The sequence below is a fragment of the Salvelinus namaycush genome, unplaced genomic scaffold, assembly GCF_016432855.1.
Source record: "Salvelinus namaycush isolate Seneca unplaced genomic scaffold, SaNama_1.0 Scaffold1450, whole genome shotgun sequence".
NCBI lineage: Eukaryota > Metazoa > Chordata > Actinopteri > Salmoniformes > Salmonidae > Salvelinus > Salvelinus namaycush.
Window position 1 is genome coordinate 22,501 of NW_024058176.1, and position 27,500 is coordinate 50,000.

Sequence of the window (27,500 nt, forward strand, 5' to 3'; positions counted from 1 at the left end):
CACTCTACAGGGTTTCTGACATAGTCCTTCACTCTACAGGGTTTCTGACATAGTCCTTCACTCTACAGGGTTTCTGACATAGTCCTTCACTCTACAGGGTTTCTGACATAGTCCTTCACTCTACAGGGTTTCCTGACATAGTCCTTCACTCTACAGGGTTTCTGACATAGTCCTTCACTCTACAGGGTTTCTGACATAGTCCTTCACTCTACAGGGTTTCTGACATAGTCCTTCACTCTACAGGGTTTCTGACATAGTCCTTCACTCTACAGGGTTCCTGACATAGTCCTTCACTCTACAGGGTTTCTGACATAGTCCTTCACTCTACAGGGTTCCTGACATAGTCCTTCACTCTACAGGGTTTCTGACATAGTCCTTCACTCTACAGGGTTTCTGACATAGTCCTTCACTCTACAGGGTTTCTGACATAGTCCTTCACTCTACAGGGTTTCTGACATAGTCCTTCACTCTACAGGGTTTCTGACATAGTCCTTCACTCTACAGGGTTTCTGACATAGTCCTTCACTCTACAGGGTTTCTGACATAGTCCTTCACTCTACAGGGTTTCTGACATAGTCCTTCACTCTACAGGGTTCCTGACATAGTCCTTCACTCTACAGGGTTTCTGACATAGTCCTTCACTCTACAGGGTTTCTGACATAGTCCTTCACTCTACAGGGTTTCTGACATACTGTAGTCCTTCACTCTACAGGGTTTCTGACATAGTCCTTCACTCTACAGGGTTCCTGACATAGTCCTTCACTCTACAGGGTTCCTGACATAGTCCTTCACTCTACAGGGTTTCTGACATAGTCCTTCACTCTACAGGGTTTCTGACATAGTCCTTCACTCTACAGGGTTTCTGACATAGTCCTTCACTCTACAGGGTTTCTGACATAGTCCTTCACTCTACAGGGTTTCTGACATAGTCCTTCACTCTACAGGGTTTCTGACATAGTCCTTCACTCTACAGGGTTCCTGACATAGTCCTTCACTCTACAGGGTTTCTGACATAGTCCTTCACTCTACAGGTTTCCTGACATAGTCCTTCACTCTACAGGGTTCCTGACATAGTCCTTCACTCTACAGGGTTTCTGACATAGTCCTTCACTCTACAGGGTTTCTGACATAGTCCTTCACTCTACAGGGTTTCTGACATACTGTAGTCCTTCACTCTACAGGGTTTCTGACATAGTCCTTCACTCTACAGGGTTTCCTGACATAGTCCTTCACTCTACAGGGTTCCTGACATAGTCCTTCACTCTACAGGGTTTCCTGACATAGTCCTTCACTCTACAGGGTTTCCTGACATAGTCCTTCACTCTACAGGGTTTCTGACATAGTCCTTCACTCTACAGGGTTTCTGACATAGTCCTTCACTCTACAGGGTTTCTGACATAGTCCTTCACTCTACAGGGTTTCTGACACACTGTAGTCCTTCACTCTACAGGGTTTCTGACATAGTCCTTCACTCTACAGGGTTTCTGACATAGTCCTTCACTCTACAGGGTTTCCTGACATAGTCCTTCACTCTACAGGGTTTCCTGACATAGTCCTTCACTCTACAGGGTTTCTGACATAGTCCTTCACTCTACAGGGTTTCTGACATAGTCCTTCACTCTACAGGGTTCTGACATAGTCCTTCACTCTACAGGGTTTCTGACATAGTCCTTCACTCTACAGGGTTCCTGACATAGTCCTTCACTCTACAGGGTTCCTGACATAGTCCTTCACTCTACAGGGTTTCTGACATACTGTAGTCCTTCACTCTACAGGGTTCCTGACATAGTCCTTCACTCTACAGGGTTCCTGTCATAGTCCTTCACTCTACAGGGTTCCTGACATAGTCCTTCACTATACAGGGTTCCTGACATAGTCCTTCACTCTACAGGGTTTCCTGACATAGTCCTTCACTCTACAGGGTTTCTGACATAGTCCTTCACTCTACAGGGTTTCTGACATAGTCCTTCACTCTACAGGGTTTCTGACATAGTCCTTCACTCTACAGGGTTTCTGACATAGTCCTTCACTCTACAGGGTTTCTGACATAGTCCTTCACTCTACAGGGTTTCTGACATACTGTAGTCCTTCACTCTACAGGGTTCCTGACATAGTCCTTCACTCTACAGGGTTTCTGACATACTGTAGTCCTTCACTCTACAGGGTTTCTGACATAGTCCTTCACTCTACAGGGTTTCTGACATAGTCCTTCACTCTACAGGGTTTCTGACATAGTCCTTCACTCTACAGGGTTTCTGACATAGTCCTTCACTCTACAGGGTTTCTGACATAGTCCTTCACTCTACAGGGTTCCTGACATAGTCCTTCACTCTACAGGGTTTCTGACATACTGTAGTCCTTCACTCTACAGGGTTCCTGACATAGTCCTTCACTCTACAGGGTTCCTGACATAGTCCTTCACTCTACAGGGTTTCTGACATACTGTAGTCCTTCACTCTACAGGGTTCCTGACATAGTCCTTCACTCTACAGGGTTCCTGACATAGTCCTTCACTCTACAGGGTTTCTGACATAGTCCTTCACTCTACAGGGTTTAGTTTATTGCCTCCTGTGTGCATTTACTTATTTCATTCAATTTTTTTACTGTAAATTTTGTTGTGTTAAATGCACTTTAAATAAAGTTATATTTTTTTGTATTTGACACTGTGGTGTATTGTGGGTAACGTAGTCCATCTCTCTCAAGTGGTGTATTGTGGGTAATGTAGTCCCCCTACCTACAGTGGTGTATTGTGGGAATTGTAGTCCCTCTCTCTCCCGCAGTGTATTGTGGATAATGTAGTCTCTCCTCTCTCTCTCCCAGTTCCGTCCCAGCCGTCAGACTTCAAAGGAGAGGCCAAGTCAGAGACCAGTATATTGCTGTCATGGGTAGCTCCTCCACAAAGTGGGCCTGAAAACCTGATCACTGGATATGAACTGGTCTACAGGAGGTCTGGTGACAACGAAGAGGTAAGAGATATATCTGTGGATTAGTTAAACCCCATTTCTTAAACCCATAGAGCTCAGTTGCTTTTCACAAAGTCTCAATATACTTTCCTCTTTACAATCCATTGAGGAATTGCTGTTATAAACTCAGCAAAAAAAGAAATGGCCCTTTTTCAGGACCCTGTCTTTCAAAGATAATTTATAAAAATCCAAATAACTTCACAGATCTTCATTGTAAAGGGTTTAAACACTGTTTCCCATGCTTCTTCAATGAAACATAAACAATTAATGAACATGCACCTGTGGAACGGTCGTTAAGACACTAACAGCTCACAGACAGTAGGCAATTAAGGTCACAGTTATGAAAACTTAGGACACTAAAGAGGCCTTTCTATTGACTCTGAGAAACACCAAAAGAAAGATGCCCAGGGTCCCTGCTCATCTGCATGAACGTGCCTTAGGCATGCTGCAAGGAGGCATGAGGACTGCAGATGTGGCCAGTGCAATAAATTGCAATGTCCGTACTGTGAGACACCTAAGACAGCGCTACAGGGAGACAAGACGGGCAGCTGATCGTCCTCGCAGTGGCAGACCACGTGTAACAACACCTGCACAGGATCGGTACATCCGAACACCACACCTGCGGTACAGGTACAGGATGGCAACAACAACTGCCCGAGTTACACCAGGAACGCACAATCCCTCCATCAGTGCTCACACTGTCCGCAATACGCTGAGAGAGGCTTGGCTTGTAGGACTGAGGGCTTGTAGGCCTGTTGTAAGGCAGGTCCTCACCAGACATCACCGGTAACAACGTCGCCTATGGGAACAAACCCACCGTCGCTGGACCAGAAAGGACTGGCAAAAAGTGCTCTTCACTGACGAGGCGTGGTTTTGTCTCACCAGGGGTGATGGTCGGATTTGCGTTTATCGTCGAAGGAATGAGTGTTACACCGAGGCCTGTACTCTGGAGCGGATCGATTTGGAGGTGGAGGGTCCGTCATGGTCTGGGGCGGTGTGTCACAGCATCATCGGACTGAGCTTGTTGTCATTGCAGGCAATATCAACATTGTGCGTTACAGGGAAGACATCCTCCTCCCTCATGTGGTACCCTTCCTGCAGGCTGATCCTGTCATGACCCTCCAGCATGACAATGCCATCAGCCATACTACTCATTCTGTGTGTGATTTCCTGCAAGACAGGAATGTCAGTGTTCTGCCATGGCCAGCGAAGAGCCCGGATCTCAATTCCATTGAACACGTCTGGGACCTGTTGGATCGGAGGGGGACGGCTAGGGCCATTGCCCCCAGAAATGTCCGGGAACTTGCAGGTGCCTTGGCGGAAGAGTGGGGTGACATCTCACAGCAAGAACTGGCAAATCTGGTGCAGTCCATGAAGAGGAGATGCACTGCATTACTTAATGCAACTGGTGGCCACACCAGATACTGACTGTTACTTTTGATTTTGACCCCTTAAACCTCTGTCTACCTGCCACACTTTCCACCTTAACCCTCTGTCTACCTGCTACACCTTCCACCTTACCCCTAACCTTAACTATCTCTATCTCTCTCTCTCTCCTCCATCTCTCTCCTCCATCTCTCTCTCTCTCCTCCATCTCTCTCTCTCCTCCATCTCTCTCTCTCTCCTCCATCTCTCTCTTTCTCTCTCCTCCATCTCTCTCTCCTCCATCTCTCTCTCTCCTCCATCTCTCTCTTTCTCTCTCTCTCCTCCATCTCTCTCTCCTCCTCTCTCTCTCTCTCTCTCTCCTCCATCTCTCTCTCTCTCCTCCATCTCTCCATCTCTCTCTCCTCCATCTCTCTCTCTCTCACATCTCTCTCTTTCTCTCTTTTTCTCTCTCTCTCCAGAAGAAGCTGAATTTTGACCCCGCCTCCTCCTACCTTATAAAGAATTTGAAGCCATTCTCCTCCTACACCTTCCAGCTGGCAGCACGTAGCAAACACGGCATCGGAGCGTATACCAACGAGGTTACCACAGATACACCACAGACACGTATGTCCCTACCTACACTACTACTACTGCTGGTACTGCTCTACCAGAGTTATAATCTGGATTAAACAGACCTCATTATGTCATCTATCAGATACTATAGGGACCAGAGGTGTAATCTGGATTAAACAGACCTCATGTGTCATCTATCAGATACTCTGAGGACCAGAGTTATAATCTGGATTAAACAGACCTCTAATGTCATCTATCAGATACTCTGAGGACCAGAGTTATAATCTGGATTAAACAGACCTCTAATGTCATCTATCAGATACTCTGAGGACCAGAGTTATAATCTGGATTAAACAGACCTCATATGTCATCTATCAGATACTTTAGGGACCAGAGGTATAATCTGGATTAAACAGAACTCATTATATGTCATCTATCAGATACTCTGAGGACCTGAGTTATAATCTGGATTAAACAGACCTCTAATGTCATCTATCAGATACTCTGAGGACCAGAGTTATAATCTGGATTAAACAGACCTCTAATGTCATCTATCAGATACTCGTGAGGACCTGAGTTATAATTTGGATTAAACAGGCCTCATATGTCATGGAATCACAAGATACAATTTGTGGAGAATAAGATCAACAGAATAAGATTACTTTATACAGTGAAACAATAGGTAAATGTTTCACGATTTTGGAAAATGTTCACAATTTAATCTTTAGTTGTATATCTTCCAAACTTGTTCAAACTTCCATGAGTCGGAAGTCTGTCAGTCAGTTAGGGCTACAGTCAAGGTAAGGAAGTCTGTCAGTCAGTCAGGGCTACAGTCAAGGTAAGGAAGTCTGTCAGTCAGTCAGGGCTACAGTCAAGGTAAGGAAGTCTGTCAGTCAGTCAGGGCTACAGTCAAGGTAAGGAAGTCTGTCAGTCAGATAGGGCTACAGTCAAGGTGAGGAAGTCTGTCAGTCAGTTAGGGCTACAGTCAAGGTAAGGAAGTCTGTCAGTCAGTCAGGGCTACAGTCAAGGTGAGGAAGTCTGTCAGGCAGTTAGGGCTACAGTCAAGGTGAGGAAGTCTGTCAGTCAGATAGGGCTACAGTCAAGGTAAGGAAGTCTGTCAGTCAGTTAGGGCTACAGTCAAGGTAAGGAAGTCTGTCAGTCAGTTAGGGCTACAGTCAAGGTAAGGAAGTCTGTCAGTCAGTTAGGGCTACAGTCAAGGTAAGGAAGTCTGTCAGTCAGTTAGGGCTACAGTCAAGGTAAGGAAGTCTGTCAGTCAGTTAGGGCTACAGTCAAGTTGAGGAAGTCTGTCAGTCAGTTAGGGCTACAGTCAAGGTGAGGAAGTCTGTCAGTCAGTCAGTCAGGGCTACAGTCAAGGTAAGGAAGTCTGTCAGTCAGTTAGGGCTACAGTCAAGGTGAGGAAGTCTGTCAGTCAGTCAGTCAGGGCTACAGTCAAGGTAAGGAAGTCTGTCAGTCAGTCAGGGCTACAGTCAAGGTGAGGAAGTCTGTCAGGCAGTTAGGGCTACAGTCAAGGTGAGGAAGTCTGTCAGTCAGATAGGGCTACAGTCAAGGTAAGGAAGTCTGTCAGTCAGTCAGGGCTACAGTCAAGGTAAGGAAGTCTGTCAGTCAGTTAGGGCTACAGTCAAGGTAAGGAAGTCTGTCAGGCAGTTAGGGCTACAGTCAAGGTGAGGAAGTCTGTCAGTCAGTTAGGGCTACAGTCAAGTTGAGGAAGTCTGTCAGTCAGTTAGGGCTACAGTCAAGGTGAGGAAGTCTGTCAGTCAGTCAGGGCTACAGTCAAGGTAAGGAAGTCTGTCAGTCAGATAGGGCTACAGTCAAGGTAAGGAAGTCTGTCAGTCAGTTAGGGCTACAGTCAAGGTAAGGAAGTCTGTCAGTCAGTTAGGGCTCGGCTACAGTCAAGGTAAGGAAGTCTGTCAGTCAGATAGGGCTACAGTCAAGGTAAGGAAGTCTGTCAGTCAGTCAGGGCTACAGTCAAGGTAAGGAAGTCTGTCAGTCAGTTAGGGCTACAGTCAAGGTAAGGAAGTCTGTCAGTCAGTTAGGGCTACAGTCAAGGTAAGGAAGTCTGTCAGTCAGATAGGGCTACAGTCAAGGTAAGGAAGTCTGTCAGTCAGTTAGGGCTACAGTCAAGGTAAGGAAGTCTGTCAGTCAGTCAGGGCTACAGTCAAGGTAAGGAAGTCTGTCAGTCAGTTAGGGCTACAGTCAAGGTGAGGAAGTCTGTCAGTCAGTCAGGGCTACAGTCAAGGTGAGGAAGTCTGTCAGTCAGTTAGGGCTACAGTCAAGGTAAGGTGATTCCAAGGCATAAAGTAGTTAGAGATGTGAAGTGGATCAGTCTGGGGAGAAGCACTGAGACTGATAGAAGGCGTTTGGAGTGAGACTTACTCATTAAGTTCAAGTCAAGGTAGGTTACATGTTACATGTTGTCCAAGAGACTCAGTTCAGTGTCCTTTCTGTTGTATCTTCTTTATATCTCATCAGTCTTTTTCATTCGTTTTTAGTTGACAACATTTTCTATCGAACACATTTGAATAGGGGTGTTAAATTCTGGTAACCTTCCCAAACTTTCCCCAAACCAGGATTTCTGGAACACCTGGACATTTTGGGAAAGTTAGAGTTTTGCAACCCTAGATTTGACGTTTGCTTCCGCCATTTTGCACCTGTGCTAGTCTTCTGGTCATTTTTCTTTATAGAAAACATCGGTCCGAGAGTTTTATTTTCATTTTGTGTTTTTTTGTCCCTTTTTTTTTCTTTTCTGTCTCGTCTGTTGGCTCTGTCACCATCTTCCACTAAACACCTCACTACCTCACCAACCAATCAACACACACAACCAATCACATCCACCAAAACAACCCGTACTTCCTCAAACCTGGCCAATCAGAACCCTCAGCCCCTCCCCAGCAGGTCACATGCTCCAGCCCCAACTCCACCAGCATCCTGGTAAGTTGGGCTCCGCCCCTGGCGGAATTCCAGAACGGAATCATAACGGGATATTCCATCCAGTATTCTGTCACGGAAGGGGACAACAGGACTTCCCAGCAAGTCAGCCGAATTCCACCGGAAAGCTCTCCGTACCTTCTGGAAAACCTGGAGAAATGGACAGAGTATGGAATCACGGTCAGAGCCCTGACGGAAGCCGGAGAAGGACCAGAGAGTCTACAACTACTAGTGCGCACAGAGGAAGATGGTATGTCCCAAACCTTTCCCCTTCCTGTTGGTACTAAACACCCCTATCCTTGGTGAAAATGGCTCGCCCCACTAACAATGCCACCACCTGAGAACCTCCAGCCGGTAGGTTGCATCCCAAATGGCATCCTATTTCCCAGAATCCCTAGCTGTGTTTTCTCCTTGACCTTCATTCTAAGAAAGAAACCTCCCCTGGCTATACCTCTACACAGTAATTTCCTTCTAAAATCCTGCCTTTTTTCTCCTCTCTTCTCTCCCTGGGCCCGAGGGGGGGTTGATGCGGTGTATTCCACTGACAATGCCCCTTTGAACAATACTACACAGCCCTGCGGATGTGTCACTAAATACCCCTACATGAGGGGCATAATAGTACGCACCATTAACCATGCCTCTGTGAACTGCTGCTGAACCCTATGGCTTAAACCATCTCTGTAAAGGAGGGGGGGAATCCAGCTAGCCCTTAGTCTTTCCTTTCAACCCTGACTCGTCATGCTGAAGTTAACTTTACCTCTACAGAACTGAACCTTTTTCTTGGTATACGTTTGTATTGTACCTTTCTCTGTATAACCGAGGTTATATGATGTTCTGGGAACCACGGCCCCTTAGGATTCCTTGTATCGTCTGATCTCCCCTCTCTATCTTTCATTCACTCTCGCTCCCTGAATGTCAGGCCAGTTTTTCAGGCCATCTTTATCTGCTTTTTGGTGCTTTTTCAAATCTCATCTCCTATATATTAATCGACATTTTGAACAGAACCCCCCAAAAAAACGTTCCACCCACCAACCTATCCGACCTCCAAACGCTCACCTCCCCCGGAGTATCTAAACCATCTAAGAGCCACCACAACTTTTGAACCCCGACCCTTGACCTCGACCTATCCTACAATGCATTTCCAGTTCCCAGTGGTCCTCCGCGCGACGTGGCGACGGAGGCGGTGAACTCGTCAGCAATCAGGGTGGTGTGGCGGGCACCGGCCGTGGAGCGGCAACATGGTCAGGTCAGAGGTTACCAGGTCCACTACATGAAGATGAACTATGGAGATCCCGCTGGACCCAACCTCATCAAGGATATACTCCTAGACGACTCACAGGTAACAATGGAAGACAACTCAGACAGATTGAATAGAATATTTATATCGAATAGAACGTTGATATAGAATGGAACGTTGATATAGAATGGAACGTTGATATAGAATGGAACGTTGATATAGAATGGAACGTTGATATAGAATGGAATGTTGATATAGAATGGAATGTTGGAATAGAATGGAACGTTGATATAGAACGGAACGTTGATATAGAACGGAATGTTGAAATAGAATGGAATGTTGATATAGAATGGAACGTTGATATAGAACGGAACGTTGATATAGAACGGAATGTTGATATAGAATGGAACGTTGATATAGAACGGAATGTTGGAATAGAATGGAATGTTGGAATAGAATGGAACGTTGATATAGAATGGAATGTTGGAATAGAATGGAACGTTGATATAGAATGGAACGTTGATATAGAATGGAATGTTGATATAGAATGGAACGTTGATATAGAATGGAACGTTGGAATAGAATGGAACGTTGATATAGAATGGAACGTTGATATAGAATGGAACGTTGATATCGAATGGAACGTTGATATAGAATGGAACGTTGATATAGAATGGAATGTTGGATTAGAATGGAACGTTGATATAGAATGGAACGTTGATATAGAATGGAACGTTGATATAGAATGGAACGTTGATATAGAATGGAACGTTGATATAGAATGGAATGTTGGAATAGAATGGAACGTTGATATAGAATGGAACGTTGATATAGAATGGAACGTTGATATAGAATGGAACGTTGATATAGAATGGAACGTTGATATAGAATGGAACGTTGATATAGAACGGAATGTTGGAATAGAATGGAACGTTGATATAGAATGGAATGTTGATATAGAATGGAATGTTGGAATAGAATGGAACGTTGATATAGAATGGAATGTTGATATAGAATGGAATGTTGGAATAGAATGGAACGTTGATATAGAATGGAACGTTGATATAGAATGGAATGTTGGAATAGAATGGAATGTTGATATAGAATGGAATGTTGGAATAGAATGGAACGTTGATATAGAATGGAATGTTGATATAGAATGGAACGTTGATATAGAATGGAATGTTGGAATAGAATGGAACGTTGATATAGAATGGAATGTTGGAATAGAATGGAATGTTGAAATAGAATGGAATGTTGATATAGAATGGAATGTTGATATAGAATGGAATGTTGGAATAGAATGGAACGTTGATATAGAATGGAATGTTGGAATAGAATGGAATGTTGGAATAGAATGGAATGTTGATATAGAATGGAATGTTGGAATAGAATGGAATGTTGGAATAGAATGGAATGTTGGAATAGAATGGAATGTTGGATTAGAATGGAATGTTGGAATAGAATGGAACGTTGATATAGAATGGAACGTTGATATAGAATGGAATGTTGGAATAGAATGGAATGTTGGAATAGAATGGAATGTTGGAATAGAATGGAACGTTGATATAGAATGGAACGTTGATATAGAATGGAATGTTGGAATAGAATGGAATGTTGGAATAGAATGGAATGTTGGAATAGAATGGAATGTTGGAATAGAATGGAATGTTGAAATAGAATGGAATGTTGATATAGAATGGAACGTTGATATAGAATGGAATGTTGGAATAGAATGGAATGTTGGAATAGAATGGAATGTTGGAATAGAATGGAATGTTGGATTAGAATGGAATGTTGGAATAGAATGGAATGTTGGAATAGAATGGAATGTTGGATTAGAATGGAATGTTGGAATAGAATGGAACATTGAGATGTAACTGAAAACCCTACTGGAAAGAGATTGATTGCTCAGAATTAAAAATATTTTTTAAGAATAATATATATTATATATTTTACAAGCCTTTATCAGATTATGAGATTATAAAATATGAGACTAATGTAAAAAATCAATTTTTTTCTCTCTCTCTTTGCTCTCCCTCTCGTTTAGTGGGAATACAATGAATCAGCAGAATATGTAAGTATATCTGTGATCTGGTATCTAAAAAAGGTCTCATTTATGCTGTTGTCTTGACCTGTGTTTCGGTCGCATGGGCTAGTAGAAAACATGATGGAATGAGATACAACCTAGAATGGAACTATGGAATGAGATACAGCCTAGAATGGAACTATGGAATGAGATACAGTCTAGAATGGAACTATGGAATGAGATACAGTCTAGAATGGAACTATGGAATGGAGTAGAATGGAACTATGGAATGGAGTAGAATGGAACTATGGAATGGAGTAGAATGGAACTATGGAATGGAGTAGAATGGAACTATGGAATGGAGTAGAATGGAACTATGGAATGGAGTAGAATGGAACTATGGAATGGAGTAGAATGGAACTATGGAATGGGATACAGCCTAGAATGGAACTATGGAATGGAGTAGAATGGAACTATGGAATGGAGTAGAATGGAACTATGGAATGGAGTAGAATGGAACTATGGAATGGGACACAGCCTAGAATGGAACTATGGAATGGAGTAGAATGGAACTATGGAATGGAGTAGAATGGAACTATGGAATGGAGTAGAATGGAACTATGGAATGGAGTAGAATGGAACTATGGAATGGAGTAGAATGGAACTATGGAATGGAGTAGAATGGAACTATTGAATGGAATAGAATGGAACTATGGAATGGAGTAGAATGGAACTATGGAATGGAGTAGAATGGAACTATGGAATGGAGTAGAATGGAACTATGGAATGGAGTAGAATGGAACTATGGAATGGAGTAGAATGGAACTATGGAATGGAGTAGAATGGAACTATGGAATGGAGTAGAATGGAACTATGGAATGGAGTAGAATGGAACTATGGAATGGAGTAGAATGGAACTATGGAATGGAATAGAATGGAACTATGGAATGGAGTAGAATGGAACTATGGAATGGAGTAGAATGGAACTATGGAATGGAGTACAATGGAGATGATACTGTACAGGCCCTTGTTGCTGATGAGTTCTATAATCTGTAGGAGGTGGTTCTGTAATACTGATGAGTTCTACGTTCTATGTGTTCTGTAGGGGGTGGTTCTAGGGGAACTCCAGGCTGATACTGCCTACTCTGTGTCTGTGGGGGCGTACACCGCCAAGGGTGACGGGGCACGGAGCAAACCCCAAACTCTCTGCACTACCCTCCCACGTACGTACTTATCATTTATCATCCCGACATAATATCACAGACAGTACAGACACAGCTACCCAGCCTGCTACCAGACACTGAGACAGATTTACTAAGGCTTCACAGACTTACGTACGTACTTATCATCCCAACATAATATAACAGACAGTACAGACACAGCTACCCAGCCTGCTACCAGACACTGAGACAGATTTACTAAGGCTTCACAGACTTACGTACGTACTTATCATCCCAACATAATATAACAGACAGTACAGACACAGCTACCCAGCCTGCTACCAGACACTGAGACAGATTTACTAAGGCTTCACAGCCTTACGTACGTACTTATCATCCCAACATAATATAACAGACAGTACAGACACAGCTACCCAGCCTGCTACCAGACACGGAGACAGATTTACTAAGGCTTCACAGACGTACGTATTTATCATTTATAATCCCAACATAATATCACAGACAGTACAGACACAGCTACCCAGCCTGCTACCAGACACTGAGACAGATTTACTAAGGCTTCACAGACTCACGTACGTACTTATCATCCCAACATAATATCACAGACAGTACAGACACAGCTACCCAGCCTGCTACCAGATACTGAGACAGATTTACTAAGGCTTCACAGACTTACGTACGTACTTATCATCCCAACATAATATAACAGACAGTACAGACACAGCTACCCAGCCTGCTACCAGACACTGAGACAGATTTACTAAGGCTTCACAGCCTTACGTACTTATCATTTATCATCCCAACATAATATCACAGACAGTACAGACACAGCTACCCAGCCTGCTACCAGACACTGAGACAGATTTACTAAGGCTTCACAGATTTACGTACTTATCATTTATAATCCCAACATAATATAACAGACAGTACAGACACAGCTACCCAGCCTGCTACCAGACACTGAGACAGATTTACTAAGGCTTCACAGATTTACGTACTTATCATTTATAATCCCAACATAATATCACAGACAGTACAGACACAGCTACCCAGCCTGCTACCAGACACTGAGACAGATTTACTAAGGCTTCAAAGACTCACGTACGTACTTATCATCCCAACATAATATCACAGACAGTACAGACACAGCTACCCAGCCTGCTACCAGATACTGAGACAGATTTACTAAGGCTTCACAGACTTACGTACGTACTTATCATCCCAACATAATATAACAGACAGTACAGACACAGCTACCCAGCCTGCTACCAGACACTGAGACAGATTTACTAAGGCTTCACAGACTTACGTACTTATCATTTATCATCCCAACATAATATCACAGACAGTACAGACACAGCTACCCAGCCTGCTACCAGACACTGAGACAGATTTACTAAGGCTTCACAGATTTACGTACTTATCATTTATAATCCCAACATAATATAACAGACAGTACAGACACAGCTACCCAGCCTGCTACCCAGACACTGAGACAGATTTACTAAGGCTTCACAGCCTTACGTACGTACTTATCATCCCAACATAATATAACAGACAGTACAGACACAGCTACCCAGCCTGCTACCAGACACGGAGACAGATTTACTAAGGCTTCACAGACTTACGTACTTATCATCCCAACATAATATCACAGACAGTACAGACACAGCTACCCAGCCTGCTACCAGATACTGAGACAGATTTACTAAGGCTTCACAGACTTACGTACTTATCATCCCAACATAATATAACAGACAGTACAGACACAGCTACCCAGCCTGCTACCAGACACTGAGACAGATTTACTAAGGCTTCACAGACTTACGTACTTATCATCCCAACATAATATAACAGACAGTACAGACACAGCTACCCAGCCTGCTACCAGATACTGAGACAGATTTACTAAGGCTTCACAGACTCACGTACGTACTTATCATCCCAACATAATATAACAGACAGTACAGACACAGCTACCCAGCCTGCTACCAGACACTGAGACAGATTTACTAAGGCTTCACAGATTTACGTACTTATCATTTATAATCCCAACATAATATAACAGACAGTACAGACACAGCTACCCAGCCTGCTACCAGACACGGAGACAGATTTACTAAGGCTTCACAGACTTACGTACTTATCATCCCAACATAATATCACAGACAGTACAGACACAGCTACCCAGCCTGCTACCAGACACTGAGACAGATTTACTAAGGCTTCACAGACTTACTTACTTATCATCCCAACATAATATAACAGACAGTACAGACACAGCTACCCAGTCTGCTACCAGACACTGAGACAGATTTACTAAGGCTTCACAGACTTACGTACGTACTTATCATCCCAACATAATATCACAGACAGTACAGACACAGCTACCCAGCCTGCTACCAGACACTGAGACAGATTTACTAAGGCTTCACAGATTTACGTACTTATCATTTATAATCCCAACATAATATAACAGACAGTACAGACACAGCTACCCAGCCTGCTACCAGACACTGAGACAGATTTACTAAGGCTTCACAGACTTACGTACGTACTTATCATCCCAACATAATATCACAGACAGTACAGACACAGCTACCCAGCCTGCTACCAGACACTGAGACAGATTTACTAAGGCTTCAAAGACTTCTTTAGAGCAGTGATTCCTCTAAATGGGGGTCGCCAGTGTGAAACTGAATTTTAAAATCAACGACCATACGTATTTTAGTAGGCTACATACAGTGCCTTCGGAAAGTATTCAGACCCCTTTACTTATTGCACATTTTGTTACAGTCTTATTCTAAAATGGAGTAAAATGTTTTATTTCCTCATCAATCTACACACAAATACCCCATAATGATAAAGCAAAAAGAGGTTTTTAGATTTTTTTTGCTAAATTATAAAAAAAAATATACGGAAATATAAATTTACATAAGTATTCAGACCCTTTACTCAGTACTTTGTTGAAGCACCTTTGGCAATGATTACAGCCTCAAGTCTTCTTGGGTATGACACTACAAGCTTGGCACACCTGTATTTGGGGAGTTTCTCCCATTCTTCTCTGCAGATCCTCTCAAGCTCTGTCAGGTTAGATGGGGAGTGTTGCTGCACAGCTATTTTTCAGGTCTCTCCAGAGATGTTCAATCTGGTCCAAGACCGGGCTCTGGCTGGGCCACAAAAGGACATTCAGACACTTGTCCCACTCCTGCGTTGTCTTGGCTGTGTGCTTAGGGTCGTTGACCTGTTGGAAGGTGAACCTTCGCCCCAGTCTGAGGTCCTGAGCGCTCTGGAGCAGGTTTTCATCAAGGATCTCTCTGTACTTTGCTCCATTCATCTTTGCCTTGATCCTGACTAGTCTCCCAGTCCCTGCTGCTGACAAACATCCCAACATAAGCTTCACCTTAGGGATGGTGCCATATTTCCTTGAGACGTGACTCTTGGCATTCAGGCCAAAGAGTTCAATCTTGGTTTCATCAGACCGGCGAATCTTGTTTCTCATGGTCTGAGAGTCTTTAGGTGCCTTTTGGCTAACTCCAAGCGGGCTGTCATGTGCCTTTAACTGAGGATATTGACTGCTAACATGATATACCTAGTTGATATTGACTGCTAACATGATATACCTAGTTGATATTGACTGCTAGCATGAATGACTTTCAGCTCAAAATGCAGGTGCATCACCATTTCTGGCTGTAATGACAGGCTACAATTGTGCAGAGATTGTGAGCAGGTGTTCGTGAGCAGTTAATTCTCATTAATAGTAACATCCTCTTCTCTCCTCTTCCTCTCTCTCTCGTCTCATCCCTCTCTTCATGCTGCTCCTACCTTCTCCCCTCTCTCTCCCCTCCTTCCCCCAGTCCCAGAACGCCCCAGGCTCTCAGTAAGTCCCACCCCCGTGGGCACGGCCCAGCTCCAGTGGCTGCCTCCACCCAGCCCCCCTACCCCTCTCCTGGGGTACCGTCTAACCTTCGGACGCCTGGATGTCCTCCCCCTCACCGTGGTAGAATTCCCCACCAAGGAAGAGTCCTACACGGCGCAGGATATCCACAAGGGGGCGTCGTACGTGTTCCGACTCTCCGCCCGGAATAAGATTGGTTACGGAGAGGAGGCAGCGGTCGAGGTGACCACTCCGGAAGACGTTCCCGGAGGACACCCAGAAAATATCCTCTCTGATGGCGCCTCGGCGTCCTCCATACAGCTAGTTTGGAAGTCTGTCCCGCTTATCGAACAAAACGGGAAGATTGTGAAGTATTCGGTGCAGTACCGGGATGTTAACGGTAGAGGTGGTAATGCTACCGGGGAGGTGATGGTGACGGTACCGGAATCTAGCGTGACGTTGGAAGGGCTGAGCGCCGACACGGTGTATGACGTCAGAGTGTGTGCGTTCACGGCGGTAGGGGCGGGGCCGTATAGTCCCGGTGTCCAGTTTAGGACCCAACCGCTGGATGTGGAAGGTAGGACACACACTCACACACACACACACACACACACACACACACACACACACACACACACACACACACACACACACACACACACACACACACACACGCACACACGCACGCACACTCTCTCACAACCACCTTTGAGCAACTACCCAACAACCATCTTCCATTTCTGCCCCCCCCCATCCTAAACACACTCTTTCCTCCCCACTGGTCATTAACTCACGTCAAACTCAGTGGAAACACCACACACCACACCGAACACGTTACAGCGTCGTCGTCAGTCTATTTTGTTCTTGTCAGTCTTGTCAGTCTTGTCTGTAGTCTTAAATGTATTCGGTCTCCTTCAGCTGACAAGGTAAGAGAGGTGTTCTAGTCACATGTCATTATGCAGTCAAGCTGACATCACTTCCAGACTGTATTTCTGTACAGACAGACACTAGAGAGTAAAACACAGGTAAGAGAGGTATTCTAGTCACATGTCATTATGCAGTCAAGCTGACATCACTTCCAGACTGTGTTTCTGTACAGACAGACACTAGAGAGTAAAACACAGGTAAGAGAGTACACCTGTTTCTCTCAGACCTGGGTTCAGATACTATTAGAAATCTTTCAACAACAAAAAAATACTTTCAGCGTTTGCTCTGGCCTGCCTGGAATGAGGATGGCACTCCTTCAGACTATTCTATTGGTTCCATGGCTCCAGGCAAGCTCAATCAAGCCCAGATAAAACATGTGAAATGATGTGAAAATAGTATTTGAACCCGGATCTGGATCCTATAAGGAGATTGAAAGTGTAGAAATAGAATCCATATAAAAAGTCCATCAGTGATTTGAATGGGGATCGTTCTATGGGTTGTATTTCTATGATCTAAGAAAAGTCTGCGGAGTCATGCTGTTGTTTTCTATGTTCCACAGTGTTTGCTACTAACTTCAGAGTGAAGGCTGCCATGAAGAACTCAGTCCTGCTGACCTGGGAGATACGAGACAAAACACCCTCCCAGTCTTTTACCGTGAGTTACAGGGACTTTAGATGGTGTGTGTGTGTGTGTGTGTGTGTGTGTGTGTGTGTGTGTGTGTGTGTGTGTGTGTGTGTGTGTGTGTGTGTGTGTGTGTGTGTGTGTGTGTGTGTGTGTGTGTGTGTGTGTGTGTGTGTGTGTGGTTGTATGTGTGTGTGTGTGTATGGTTGTGGTTGTGTGTGTGGTTGTGTGTGTTGATTATCTCTGTCTCTCTATAGATATTGTATGGTAAGGGTCAGAGTGTTGATTATCTCTCTCTCTCTCTCTAGACCCTGTATGATAAGGGTCAGAGTGTTGATTATCTCTGTCTCTCTCTATAGATCCTGTATGATAAGGGTCAGAGTGTTGATTATCTCTGTCTCTCTCTATAGATCCTGTATGATAAGGGTCAGAGTGTTGATTATCTCTGTCTCTCTCTAGATCCTGTATGATAAGGGTCAGAGTGTTGATTATCTCTCTCTCTCTCTCTAGATCCTGTATGATAAGGGTCAGAGTCTTGATTATCTCTCTCTCTATAGATCCTGTATGATAAGGGTCAGAGTGTTGATTATCTCTCTCTCTAGATCCTGTATGATACGGGTCAGAGTGTTGATTATCTCTCTCTCTCTAGATCCTGTATGATGAGGGTCAGAGTGTTGATTATCTCTCTCTCTCTCTAGATCCTGTATGATAAGGGTCAGAGTCTTGATTATCTCTCTCTCTCTCTCTCTAGATCCTGTATGATAAGGGTCAGAGTGTTGATTATCTCTGTCTCTCTCTAGATCCTGTATGATAAGGGTCAGAGTGTTGATTATCTCTCTCTCTCTCTCTAGATCCTGTATGATAAGGGTCAGAGTGTTGATTATCTCTGTCTCTCTCTCTAGATCCTGTATGATAAGGGTCAGAGTGTTGATTATCTCTGTCTCTCTCTAGATCCTATATGATAAGGGTCAGAGTGTTGATTATCTCTCTCTCTCTCTCTCTCTCGAGATCCTGTATGATAAGGGTCAGAGTGTTGATTATCTCTGTCTCTCTCTCTAGATCCTGTATGATAAGGGTCAGAGTGTTGATTATCTCTCTCTCTCTCTAGATCCTGTATGATAAGGGTCAGAGTGTTGATTATCTCTCTCTCTCTCTAGATCCTGTATGATAAGGGTCAGAGTGTTGATTATCTCTGTCTCTCTCTAGATCCTGTATGATAAGGGTCAGAGTGTTGATTATCTCTGTCTCTCTCTAGATCCTGTATGATAAGGGTCAGAGTGTTGATTATCTCTGTCTCTCTCTAGATCCTGTATGATAAGGGTCAGAGTGTTGATTATCTCTGTCTCTCTCTATAGATCCTGTATGATAAGGGTCAGAGTGTTGATTATCTCTGTCTCTCTCTAGATCCTGTATGATAAGGGTCAGAGTGTTGATTATCTCTGTCTCTCTCTATAGATCCTGTATGATAAGGGTCAGAGTGTTGATTATCTCTGTCTCTCTCTAGATCCTGTATGATAAGGGTCAGAGTGTTGATTATCTCTGTCTCTCTCTAGATCCTGTATGATAAGGGTCAGAGTGTTGATTATCTCTCTCTCTCTCTAGATCCTGTATGATAAGGGTCAGAGTGTTGATTATCTCTGTCTCTCTCTAGATCCTGTATGATAAGGGTCAGAGTGTTGATTATCTCTGTCTCTCTCTAGATCCTGTATGATAAGGGTCAGAGTGTTGATTATCTCTCTCACTCTCTAGATCCTGTATGATAAGGGTCAGAGTGTTGATTATCTCTGTCTCTCTCTAGATCCTGTATGATAAGGGTCAGAGTGTTGATTATCTCTGTCTCTCTCTAGATCCTGTATGATAAGGGTCAGAGTGTTGATTATCTCTGTCTCTCTCTAGATCCTGTATGATAAGGGTCAGAGTGTTGATTATCTCTGTCTCTCTCTATAGATCCTGTATGATAAGGGTCAGAGTGTTGATTATCTCTGTCTCTCTCTAGATCCTGTATGATAAGGGTCAGAGTGTTGATTATCTCTGTCTCTCTCTATAGATCCTGTATGATAAGGGTCAGAGTGTTGATTATCTCTGTCTCTCTCTAGATCCTGTATGATAAGGGTCAGAGTGTTGATTATCTCTGTCTCTCTCTAGATCCTGTATGATAAGGGTCAGAGTGTTGATTATCTCTCTCTCTCTCTAGATCCTGTATGATAAGGGTCAGAGTGTTGATTATCTCTGTCTCTCTCTTGATCCTTTATGATAAGGGTCAGAGTGTTGATTATCTCTGTCTCTCTCTAGATCCTGTATGATAAGGGTCAGAGTGTTGATTATCTCTCTCTCTCTCTAGATCCTGTATGATAAGGGTCAGAGTGTTGATTATCTCTGTCTCTCTCTAGATCCTGTATGATAAGGGTCAGAGTGTTGATTATCTCTGTCTCTCTCTAGATCCTGTATGATACGGGTCAGAGTGTTGATTATCTCTGTCTCTCTCTATAGATCCTGTATGATAAGGGTCAGAGTGTTGATTATCTCTGTCTCTCTCTAGATCCTGTATGATAAGGGTCAGAGTGTTGATTATCTCTGTCTCTCTCTAGATCCTGTATGATAAGGGTCAGAGTGTTGATTATCTCTGTCTCTCTCTAGATCCTGTATGATAAGGGTCAGAGTGTTGATTATCTCTCTCTCTCTCTAGATCCTGTATGATAAGGGTCAGAGTGTTGATTATCTCTGTCTCTCTCTAGATCCTGTATGATAAGGGTCAGAGTGTTGAGGTGGATGGGAAACAGAACCAGAAGCTGATAACAGGTCTGCAGCCGGAAACACAGTACTCCTTCCTGTTGACTAACCGTGGCAACAGTGCCGGGGGGCTACAGCACCGCGTAACCGCGACGACCGCCCCGGACGTGCTGCGCTCCAAACCCACGCTGGTGGGGAAGACCAACGCAGACGGGATGGTGACGGTTCAACTACCGCCCGTACAGACCACCACTACCGTCAGGTGAGGGAGGGAGGGAGGGAGGGAGGGAGGGAGGGAGGGAGGGAGGGAGGGAGGGAGGGAGGGAGGGAGGGAGGGAGGGAGGGAGGGAGTACATCAGGGTTCCCCAACTGGCGGTCCGCTGGTGATTTTATTTATTTGGCCCCTCCAACATTTTAGGACCAATTATAACAATAAAACAGTTATTGTTGGACATAAAGGCTGTAAAAACAGCAGCATATCAGCGCCAAGTGATTTTAATGTAGGAAATGTGTTCCAAAGTATTCCCACGTATAATAGAGAGATACTGTATATGGTTTTCTGTATTTATTGAACCCTTATTTTACCAGGTGACTGAGAACACGTTCTCCTTTACAGTAAACGACCTGGGGAACTGTTACAGGAGAGAGGAGGGGGGATGGATGAGCCAATTGGAAGCTAGGGATGATTAGGTGACCGTGATGGTTTGAGGGCCAGATTGGGAATTTAGCCAGGACACCGGGGTTAACAGCCCTACTCTTACGATAAGTGCCAAGGGATCACCTGTTTAACGTCCCAACCCAAAAGACGGCACCCTACACAAGGCAATGTCCCCAATCACTGCCCTGGGGCATTGGGATATTTATTTATTTTTATACCAGAGGAAAGAGCGCCTCCTACTGGCCCTCCAACACCAAACGGGCTCCTTGCGGTCAATTTGCAGTCTATAAATTATTTGTAATTATGTTCCGGCTCCCTGACCATCCGCTCAAGAAGATATTTGCCCGAGGCTGAATCTAGTTGATGATCTCTGTAGTTGACCATCATTAAGGTGAATCTAGTTGATGATCTCTGTACTGTAGTTGACCATCATTAAGGTGAATCTAGTTAATGATCCCTGTAGTCGACCATCATTAAGGTGAATCTAGTTGATGATCCCTGTAGTCGACCATCATTAAGGTGAATCTAGTTGATGATCTCTGTAGTCGACCATCATTAAGGGGAATCTAGTAGATTATCCCTGTAGTCGACCATCATTAAGGTGAATCTAGTTGATGATCCCTGTAGTCGACCATCATTAAGGTGAATCTAGTTGATGATCCCTGTAGTCGACCATCATTAAGGTGAATCTAGTTGATGATCCCTGTAGTCGACCATCATTAAGGTGAATCTAGTTGATGATCCCTGTAGTCGACCATCATTAAGGTGAATCTAGTAGATGATCCCTGTAGTCGACCATCATTAAGGGGAATCTAGTTGATGATCCCTGTAGTCGACCATCATTAAGGTGAATCTAGTTGATGATCCCTGTAGTCGACCATCATTAAGGTGAATCTAGTTGATGATCCCTGTAGTCGACCATCATTAAGGTGAATCTAGTTGATGATCTCTGTAGTTGACCATCATTAAGGTGAATCTAGTTGATGATCCCTGTAGTTGACCATCATTAAGGTGAATCTAGTTGATGATCCCTGTAGTCGACCATCATTAAGGTGAATCTAGTTAATGATCCCTGTAGTCGACCATCATTAAGGTGAATCTAGTAGATGATCCCTGTAGTTGACCATCATTAAGGTGAATCTAGTAGATGATCCCTGTAGTCGACCATCATTAAGGTGAATCTAGTTGATGATCCCTGTAGTTGACCATCATTAAGGTGAATCTAGTAGATGATCCCTGTAGTTGACCATCATTAAGGTGAATCTAGTTGATGATCTCTGTAGTCGACCATCATTAAGGTGAATCTAGTTGATGATCCCTGTAGTCGACCATCATTAAGGTGAATCTAGTTGATGATCCCTGTAGTCGACCATCATTAAGGTGAATCTAGTTGATGATCCCTGTAGTCGACCATCATTAAGGTGAATCTAGTTGATGATCTCTGTAGTCGACCATCATTAAGGTGAATCTAGTTGATGATCTCTGTAGTCGACCATCATTAAGGTGAATCTAGTTGATGATCCCTGTAGTCAACCATCATTAAGGTGAATCTAGTTGATGATCTCTGTAGTCGACCATCATTAAGGTGAATCTAGTTGATGATCCCTGTAGTCGACCATCATTAAGGTGAATCTAGTTGATGATCCCTGTAGTCGACCATCATTAAGGTGAATCTAGTTGATGATCCCTGTAGTCGACCATCAGTAAGGTGAATCTAGTTGATGATCCCTGTAGTCGACCATCATTAAGGTGAATCTAGTTGATGATCCCTGTAGTCGACCATCATTAAGGTGAATCTAGTTGATGATCCCTGTAGTCGACCATCATTAAGGTGAATCTAGTTGATGATCCCTGTAGTCGACCATCATTAAGGTGAATCTAGTAGATGATCCCTGTAGTCGACCATCATTAAGGGGAATCTAGTAGATGATCTCTGTAGTCGACCATCATTAAGGTGAATCTAGTTGATGATCCCTGTAGTCGACCATCATTAAGGTGAATCTAGTAGATGATCCCTGTAGTCGACCATCATTAAGGTGAATCTAGTTGATGATCCCTGTAGTCGACCATCATTAAGGTGAATCTAGTAGATGATCCCTGTAGTCGACCATCATTAAGGTGAATCTAGTTGATGATCCCTGTAGTCGACCATCATTAAGGTGAATCTAGTAGATGATCCCTGTAGTCGACCATCATTAAGGTGAATCTAGTTGATGATCTCTGTAGTTGACCATCATTAAGGTGAATCTAGTTGATGATCCCAGCTTTACATGATAACTGAAGTGTTGTTGTTGTTGTTGCCAGGGGTTACTATGTGGTGGTGGTTCCTCTGAAGAAACAGAGAGGAGGGAAGTTCTTGAAGCCTGGTGACAACCCTGATCAGATGAACCTAGATGAGGTGAGATACTGTATGATGATGGGGGTAATAACCAGATAACACAATATGAAGATGATAATGATGGGGTAATAACCAGATAACACAATATGAAGATGATAATGATGGGGTAATAACCAGATAACACAATATGAATATGATAATGATGGAGGTAATAACCACATAACACAATGTGATAATGATGGGGGTAATAACCAGATAACATAATATGAAGATGATAATGATGGGGTATTAACCAGATAACACAATATGAAGATGATAATGATGGGTAATAATCAGATAACACAATATAAAGATGATAATGATGGGTAATAATCAGATAACACAATATGAAGATGACGATGATGGGGGTAATAAACAGATAACATTGTTAATAACATTTAACATTTATCCATCTCTACTCCCCCCTCTCCTCTCTCTATCCATCTCTACTCCCCCCTCTCTATCCATCTCTATCCCCTCCTCCCCTCTCTTTATCCATCTCTACTCCCTCCTCCCCTCTCTCTATCCATCTCTACTCCCCTCTCTCTATCCATCTCTATCCCCTCCTCCTCCTCTCTCCATCTCTACTCCCTCCTCTTCTTCTCTCCATCTCTACTCCCTCCTCTTCTTCTCTCCATCTCTACTCCCTCCTCTCCTCTCTCTCTCCATCTCTACTCCCCTCTCTTCTTCTCTCCATCTCTACTCCCTCCTCCCCTCTCTTTATCCATCTCTACTCCCTCCTCCCCTCTCTCTATCCATCTCTACTCCCCCCTCCCCTCTCTCTATCCATCTCTACTCCCCCCTCTCCTCCAGCTCCTGAAAGAGATCAACAGGACCAGTGTGAGCCAGGCGCTGCGTGTCCGTCGACAGGTCCCGGCCAGCCAATCAGATCCCAGGGCCTATGTTTCCGCCCACTTTAAGACCCTCCCCCAGGAGTTCACCCTCGGTGATGGGAGGAGCTATGGGGAGTTCCGGAACCGCCCCCTGCAAAACGGACAGGAATATGTGTTCTTCGTGCTGGCGCTGCTAGACCTGTCTAATAATGTGGGTTTGGGCTGGGAGTGGACACACACACACACACACACACACACACACACACACACACACACACACACACACACACACACACACACACACACACACACACACACACACACACACACAGTAGCAGACACACACACACACACACAGTAGCAGACACACACCAGAAGCATGTGTTCTTCGTGCTGGACTAGTGTCAAACCTGGGTCTCCTGTTCGCCACATAACTCTGTTAGCCCACTGAGTTAAAGCCTAGTCATTAGCTAAGAAGTCTTCAGGTTTTCAAGTTACTCATCACACGAGTATGCTTCACATAACACACACACTCTCTCTCTAACCTCTCTCTCCCTCTCTCTCTAGACCATGTATTCAACCAGCCCCTACTCTGACCCCGTGACCTCCAACGACGTGGACCCTCAGCCAATCGTAGACGAGGAGGAGGGGCTTCTGTGGGTGGTGGGGCCGGTAATGGCTGTCATCTTCATCGTCTGCATCGTCATCGCCATCCTGCTCTTCAAGAGGTGAGGAGAGGAGAGGAGAGGAGGGGAGAGGAAGGGAGGGGAGGAGGGGAGAGATGGAGGGAGGGGAGGGGAGGAGGGGGGGAGGGGAGGAGAGGAGGGGAGAGGAGGGGGGAGGGGAGGAGGAGAGGATGGGATGGGAGTGGTAGAGGAGAGGAGAGGAGAGGAGAGGAGAGGAGAGGAGAGGAGAGGAGAGGAGAGGAGAGGAGAGGAGAGGAGATGAGAGGAGATACTTCTACTGTAGAGACAGTTTCAGGTTGCTGATCAACTCTGCCATAACATGTTTCTTTCTCTTGTTCTGCTCACTCTGCTTCGTTGACCCAGTAAACCAGACAGGTAAGAAGAAGGATATACTCATTACTATCCTGTTAGAGACTCTGATTACCATCATGTTGCCTAGGTTACAGCTGTTAGAATCATGCTATGTTGAAACTACAGTGCAAAGAAAAGAAACTGGCGCACAATATTTAGTGTATCGTTTTCCCTCCATGCACCTGGTAATATGTAGCCTGGGTACCAGTCAGTTTCCCTCCATGCACCTGGTAATATGTAGCCAGTCAATTTCCCTCCATGCACCTGGTAATATGTAGCCTGGGTACCAGTCAGTTTCCCTCCATGCACCTGGTAATATGTAGCCTGGGTACCAGTCAGTTTCCCTTCATGTACCTGGTAATATGTAGCCAGTCAGTTTCCCTCCATGCACCTGGTAATATGTAGCCTGGGTACCAGTCAGTTTTACTCCATGCACCTGGTAATATGTAGCCTGGGTACCAGTCAGTTTTACTACATGTACCTGGTAATATGTAGCCTGGGTACCAGTCAGTTTCCCTCCATGTACCTGGTAATATGTAGCCTGGGTACCAGTCAGTTTCCCTCCATGCACCTGGTAATATGTAGCCTGGGTACCAGTCAGTTTCCCTCCATGTACCTGGTAATATGTAGCCTGGATACCAGTCAGTTTTACTCCATGCACCTGGTAATATGTAGCCTGGGTACCAGTCAGATTTACTACATACACCTGGTAATATGTAGCCTGGGTACCAGTCAGTTTCCCTCCATGCACCTGGTAATATGTAGCCTGGGTACCAGTCAGTTTTACTCCATGCACCTGGTAATATGTAGCCTGGGTACCAGTCAGATTTACTCCATGCACCTGGTAATATGTAGCCTGGGTACCAGTCAGTTTTACTCCATGTACCTGGTAATATGTAGCCTGGGTACCAGTCAGTTTTACTCCATGCACCTGGTAATATGTAGCCTGGGTACCAGTCAGTTTCCCTCCATGTACCTGGTAATATGTAGCCTGGGTACCAGTCAGTTTTACTACATACACCTAGTAATATGTAGCCTGGGTACCAGTCAGTTTTACTACATACACCTGGTAATATGTAGCTTGGGTACCAGTCAGTTTCCCTCCATGTACCTGGTAATATGTAGCCTGGGTACCAGTCAGTTTTACTACATACACCTGGTAATATGTAGCCTGGGTACCAGTCAGTTTTACTACATACACCTGGTAATATGTAGCCTGGGTACCAGTCAGTTTCCCTCCATGCACCTGGTAATATGTAGCCTGGGTACCAGTCAGTTTCCCTCCATGCACCTGGTAATATGTAGCCTGGGTACCAGTCAGTTTTACTACATGTACCTGGTAATATGTAGCCTGGGTACCAGTCAGTTTCCCTCCATGTACCTGGTAATATGTAGCCTGGGTACCAGTCAGTTTCCCTCCATGCACCTGGTAATATGTAGCCTGGGTACCAGTCAGTTTCCCTCCATGTACCTGGTAATATGTAGCCTGGATACCAGTCAGTTTTACTCCATGCACCTGGTAATATGTAGCCTGGGTACCAGTCAGATTTACTACATACACCTGGTAATATGTAGCCTGGGTACCAGTCAGTTTCCCTCCATGCACCTGGTAATATGTAGCCTGGGTACCAGTCAGTTTTACTCCATGCACCTGGTAATATGTAGCCTGGGTACCAGTCAGATTTCCCTCCATGCACCTGGTAATATGTAGCCTGGGTACCAGTCAGTTTTACTCCATGTACCTGGTAATATGTAGCCTGGGTACCAGTCAGTTTTACTCCATGCACCTGGTAATATGTAGCCTGGGTACCAGTCAGTTTCCCTCCATGTACCTGGTAATATGTAGCCTGGGTACCAGTAAGTTTTACTACATACACCTAGTAATATGTAGCCTGGGTACCAGTCAGTTTTACTACATACACCTGGTAATATGTAGCCTGGGTACCAGTCAGTTTCCCTCCATGTACCTGGTAATATGTAGCCTGGGTACCAGTCAGTTTTACTACATACACCTGGTAATATGTAGCCTGGGTACCAGTCAGTTTTACTACATACACCTGGTAATATGTAGCCTGGGTACCAGTCAGTTTCCCTCCATGCACCTGGTAATATGTAGCCTAGGTACCAGTCAGTTTTACTACATACA

The 27,500-nt window shown here is 44.4% G+C and overlaps 1 protein-coding gene across 1 annotated transcript in view; it reads left to right on the plus strand.

Moving 5' to 3' along the window:
* Positions 1-27,500, plus strand: part of LOC120036727 (receptor-type tyrosine-protein phosphatase delta-like) — a gene marked incomplete at both ends in the record, with an annotated part of 60,118 nt that overhangs the window by 17,963 nt on the left and 14,655 nt on the right. Inside the window, 13 exons of the mRNA XM_038983100.1 lie at positions 2,821-2,966; positions 4,808-4,952; positions 7,792-8,097; positions 8,993-9,186; positions 11,135-11,161; positions 12,219-12,336; positions 16,152-16,748; positions 17,658-17,752; positions 20,455-20,711; positions 23,412-23,505; positions 24,298-24,528; positions 24,885-25,045; positions 25,367-25,378. Coding sequence (XP_038839028.1) covers positions 2,821-2,966; positions 4,808-4,952; positions 7,792-8,097; positions 8,993-9,186; positions 11,135-11,161; positions 12,219-12,336; positions 16,152-16,748; positions 17,658-17,752; positions 20,455-20,711; positions 23,412-23,505; positions 24,298-24,528; positions 24,885-25,045; positions 25,367-25,378 — 2,383 coding nt within the window. The remainder of the gene's footprint in view (positions 1-2,820; positions 2,967-4,807; positions 4,953-7,791; positions 8,098-8,992; positions 9,187-11,134; positions 11,162-12,218; positions 12,337-16,151; positions 16,749-17,657; positions 17,753-20,454; positions 20,712-23,411; positions 23,506-24,297; positions 24,529-24,884; positions 25,046-25,366; positions 25,379-27,500) is intronic.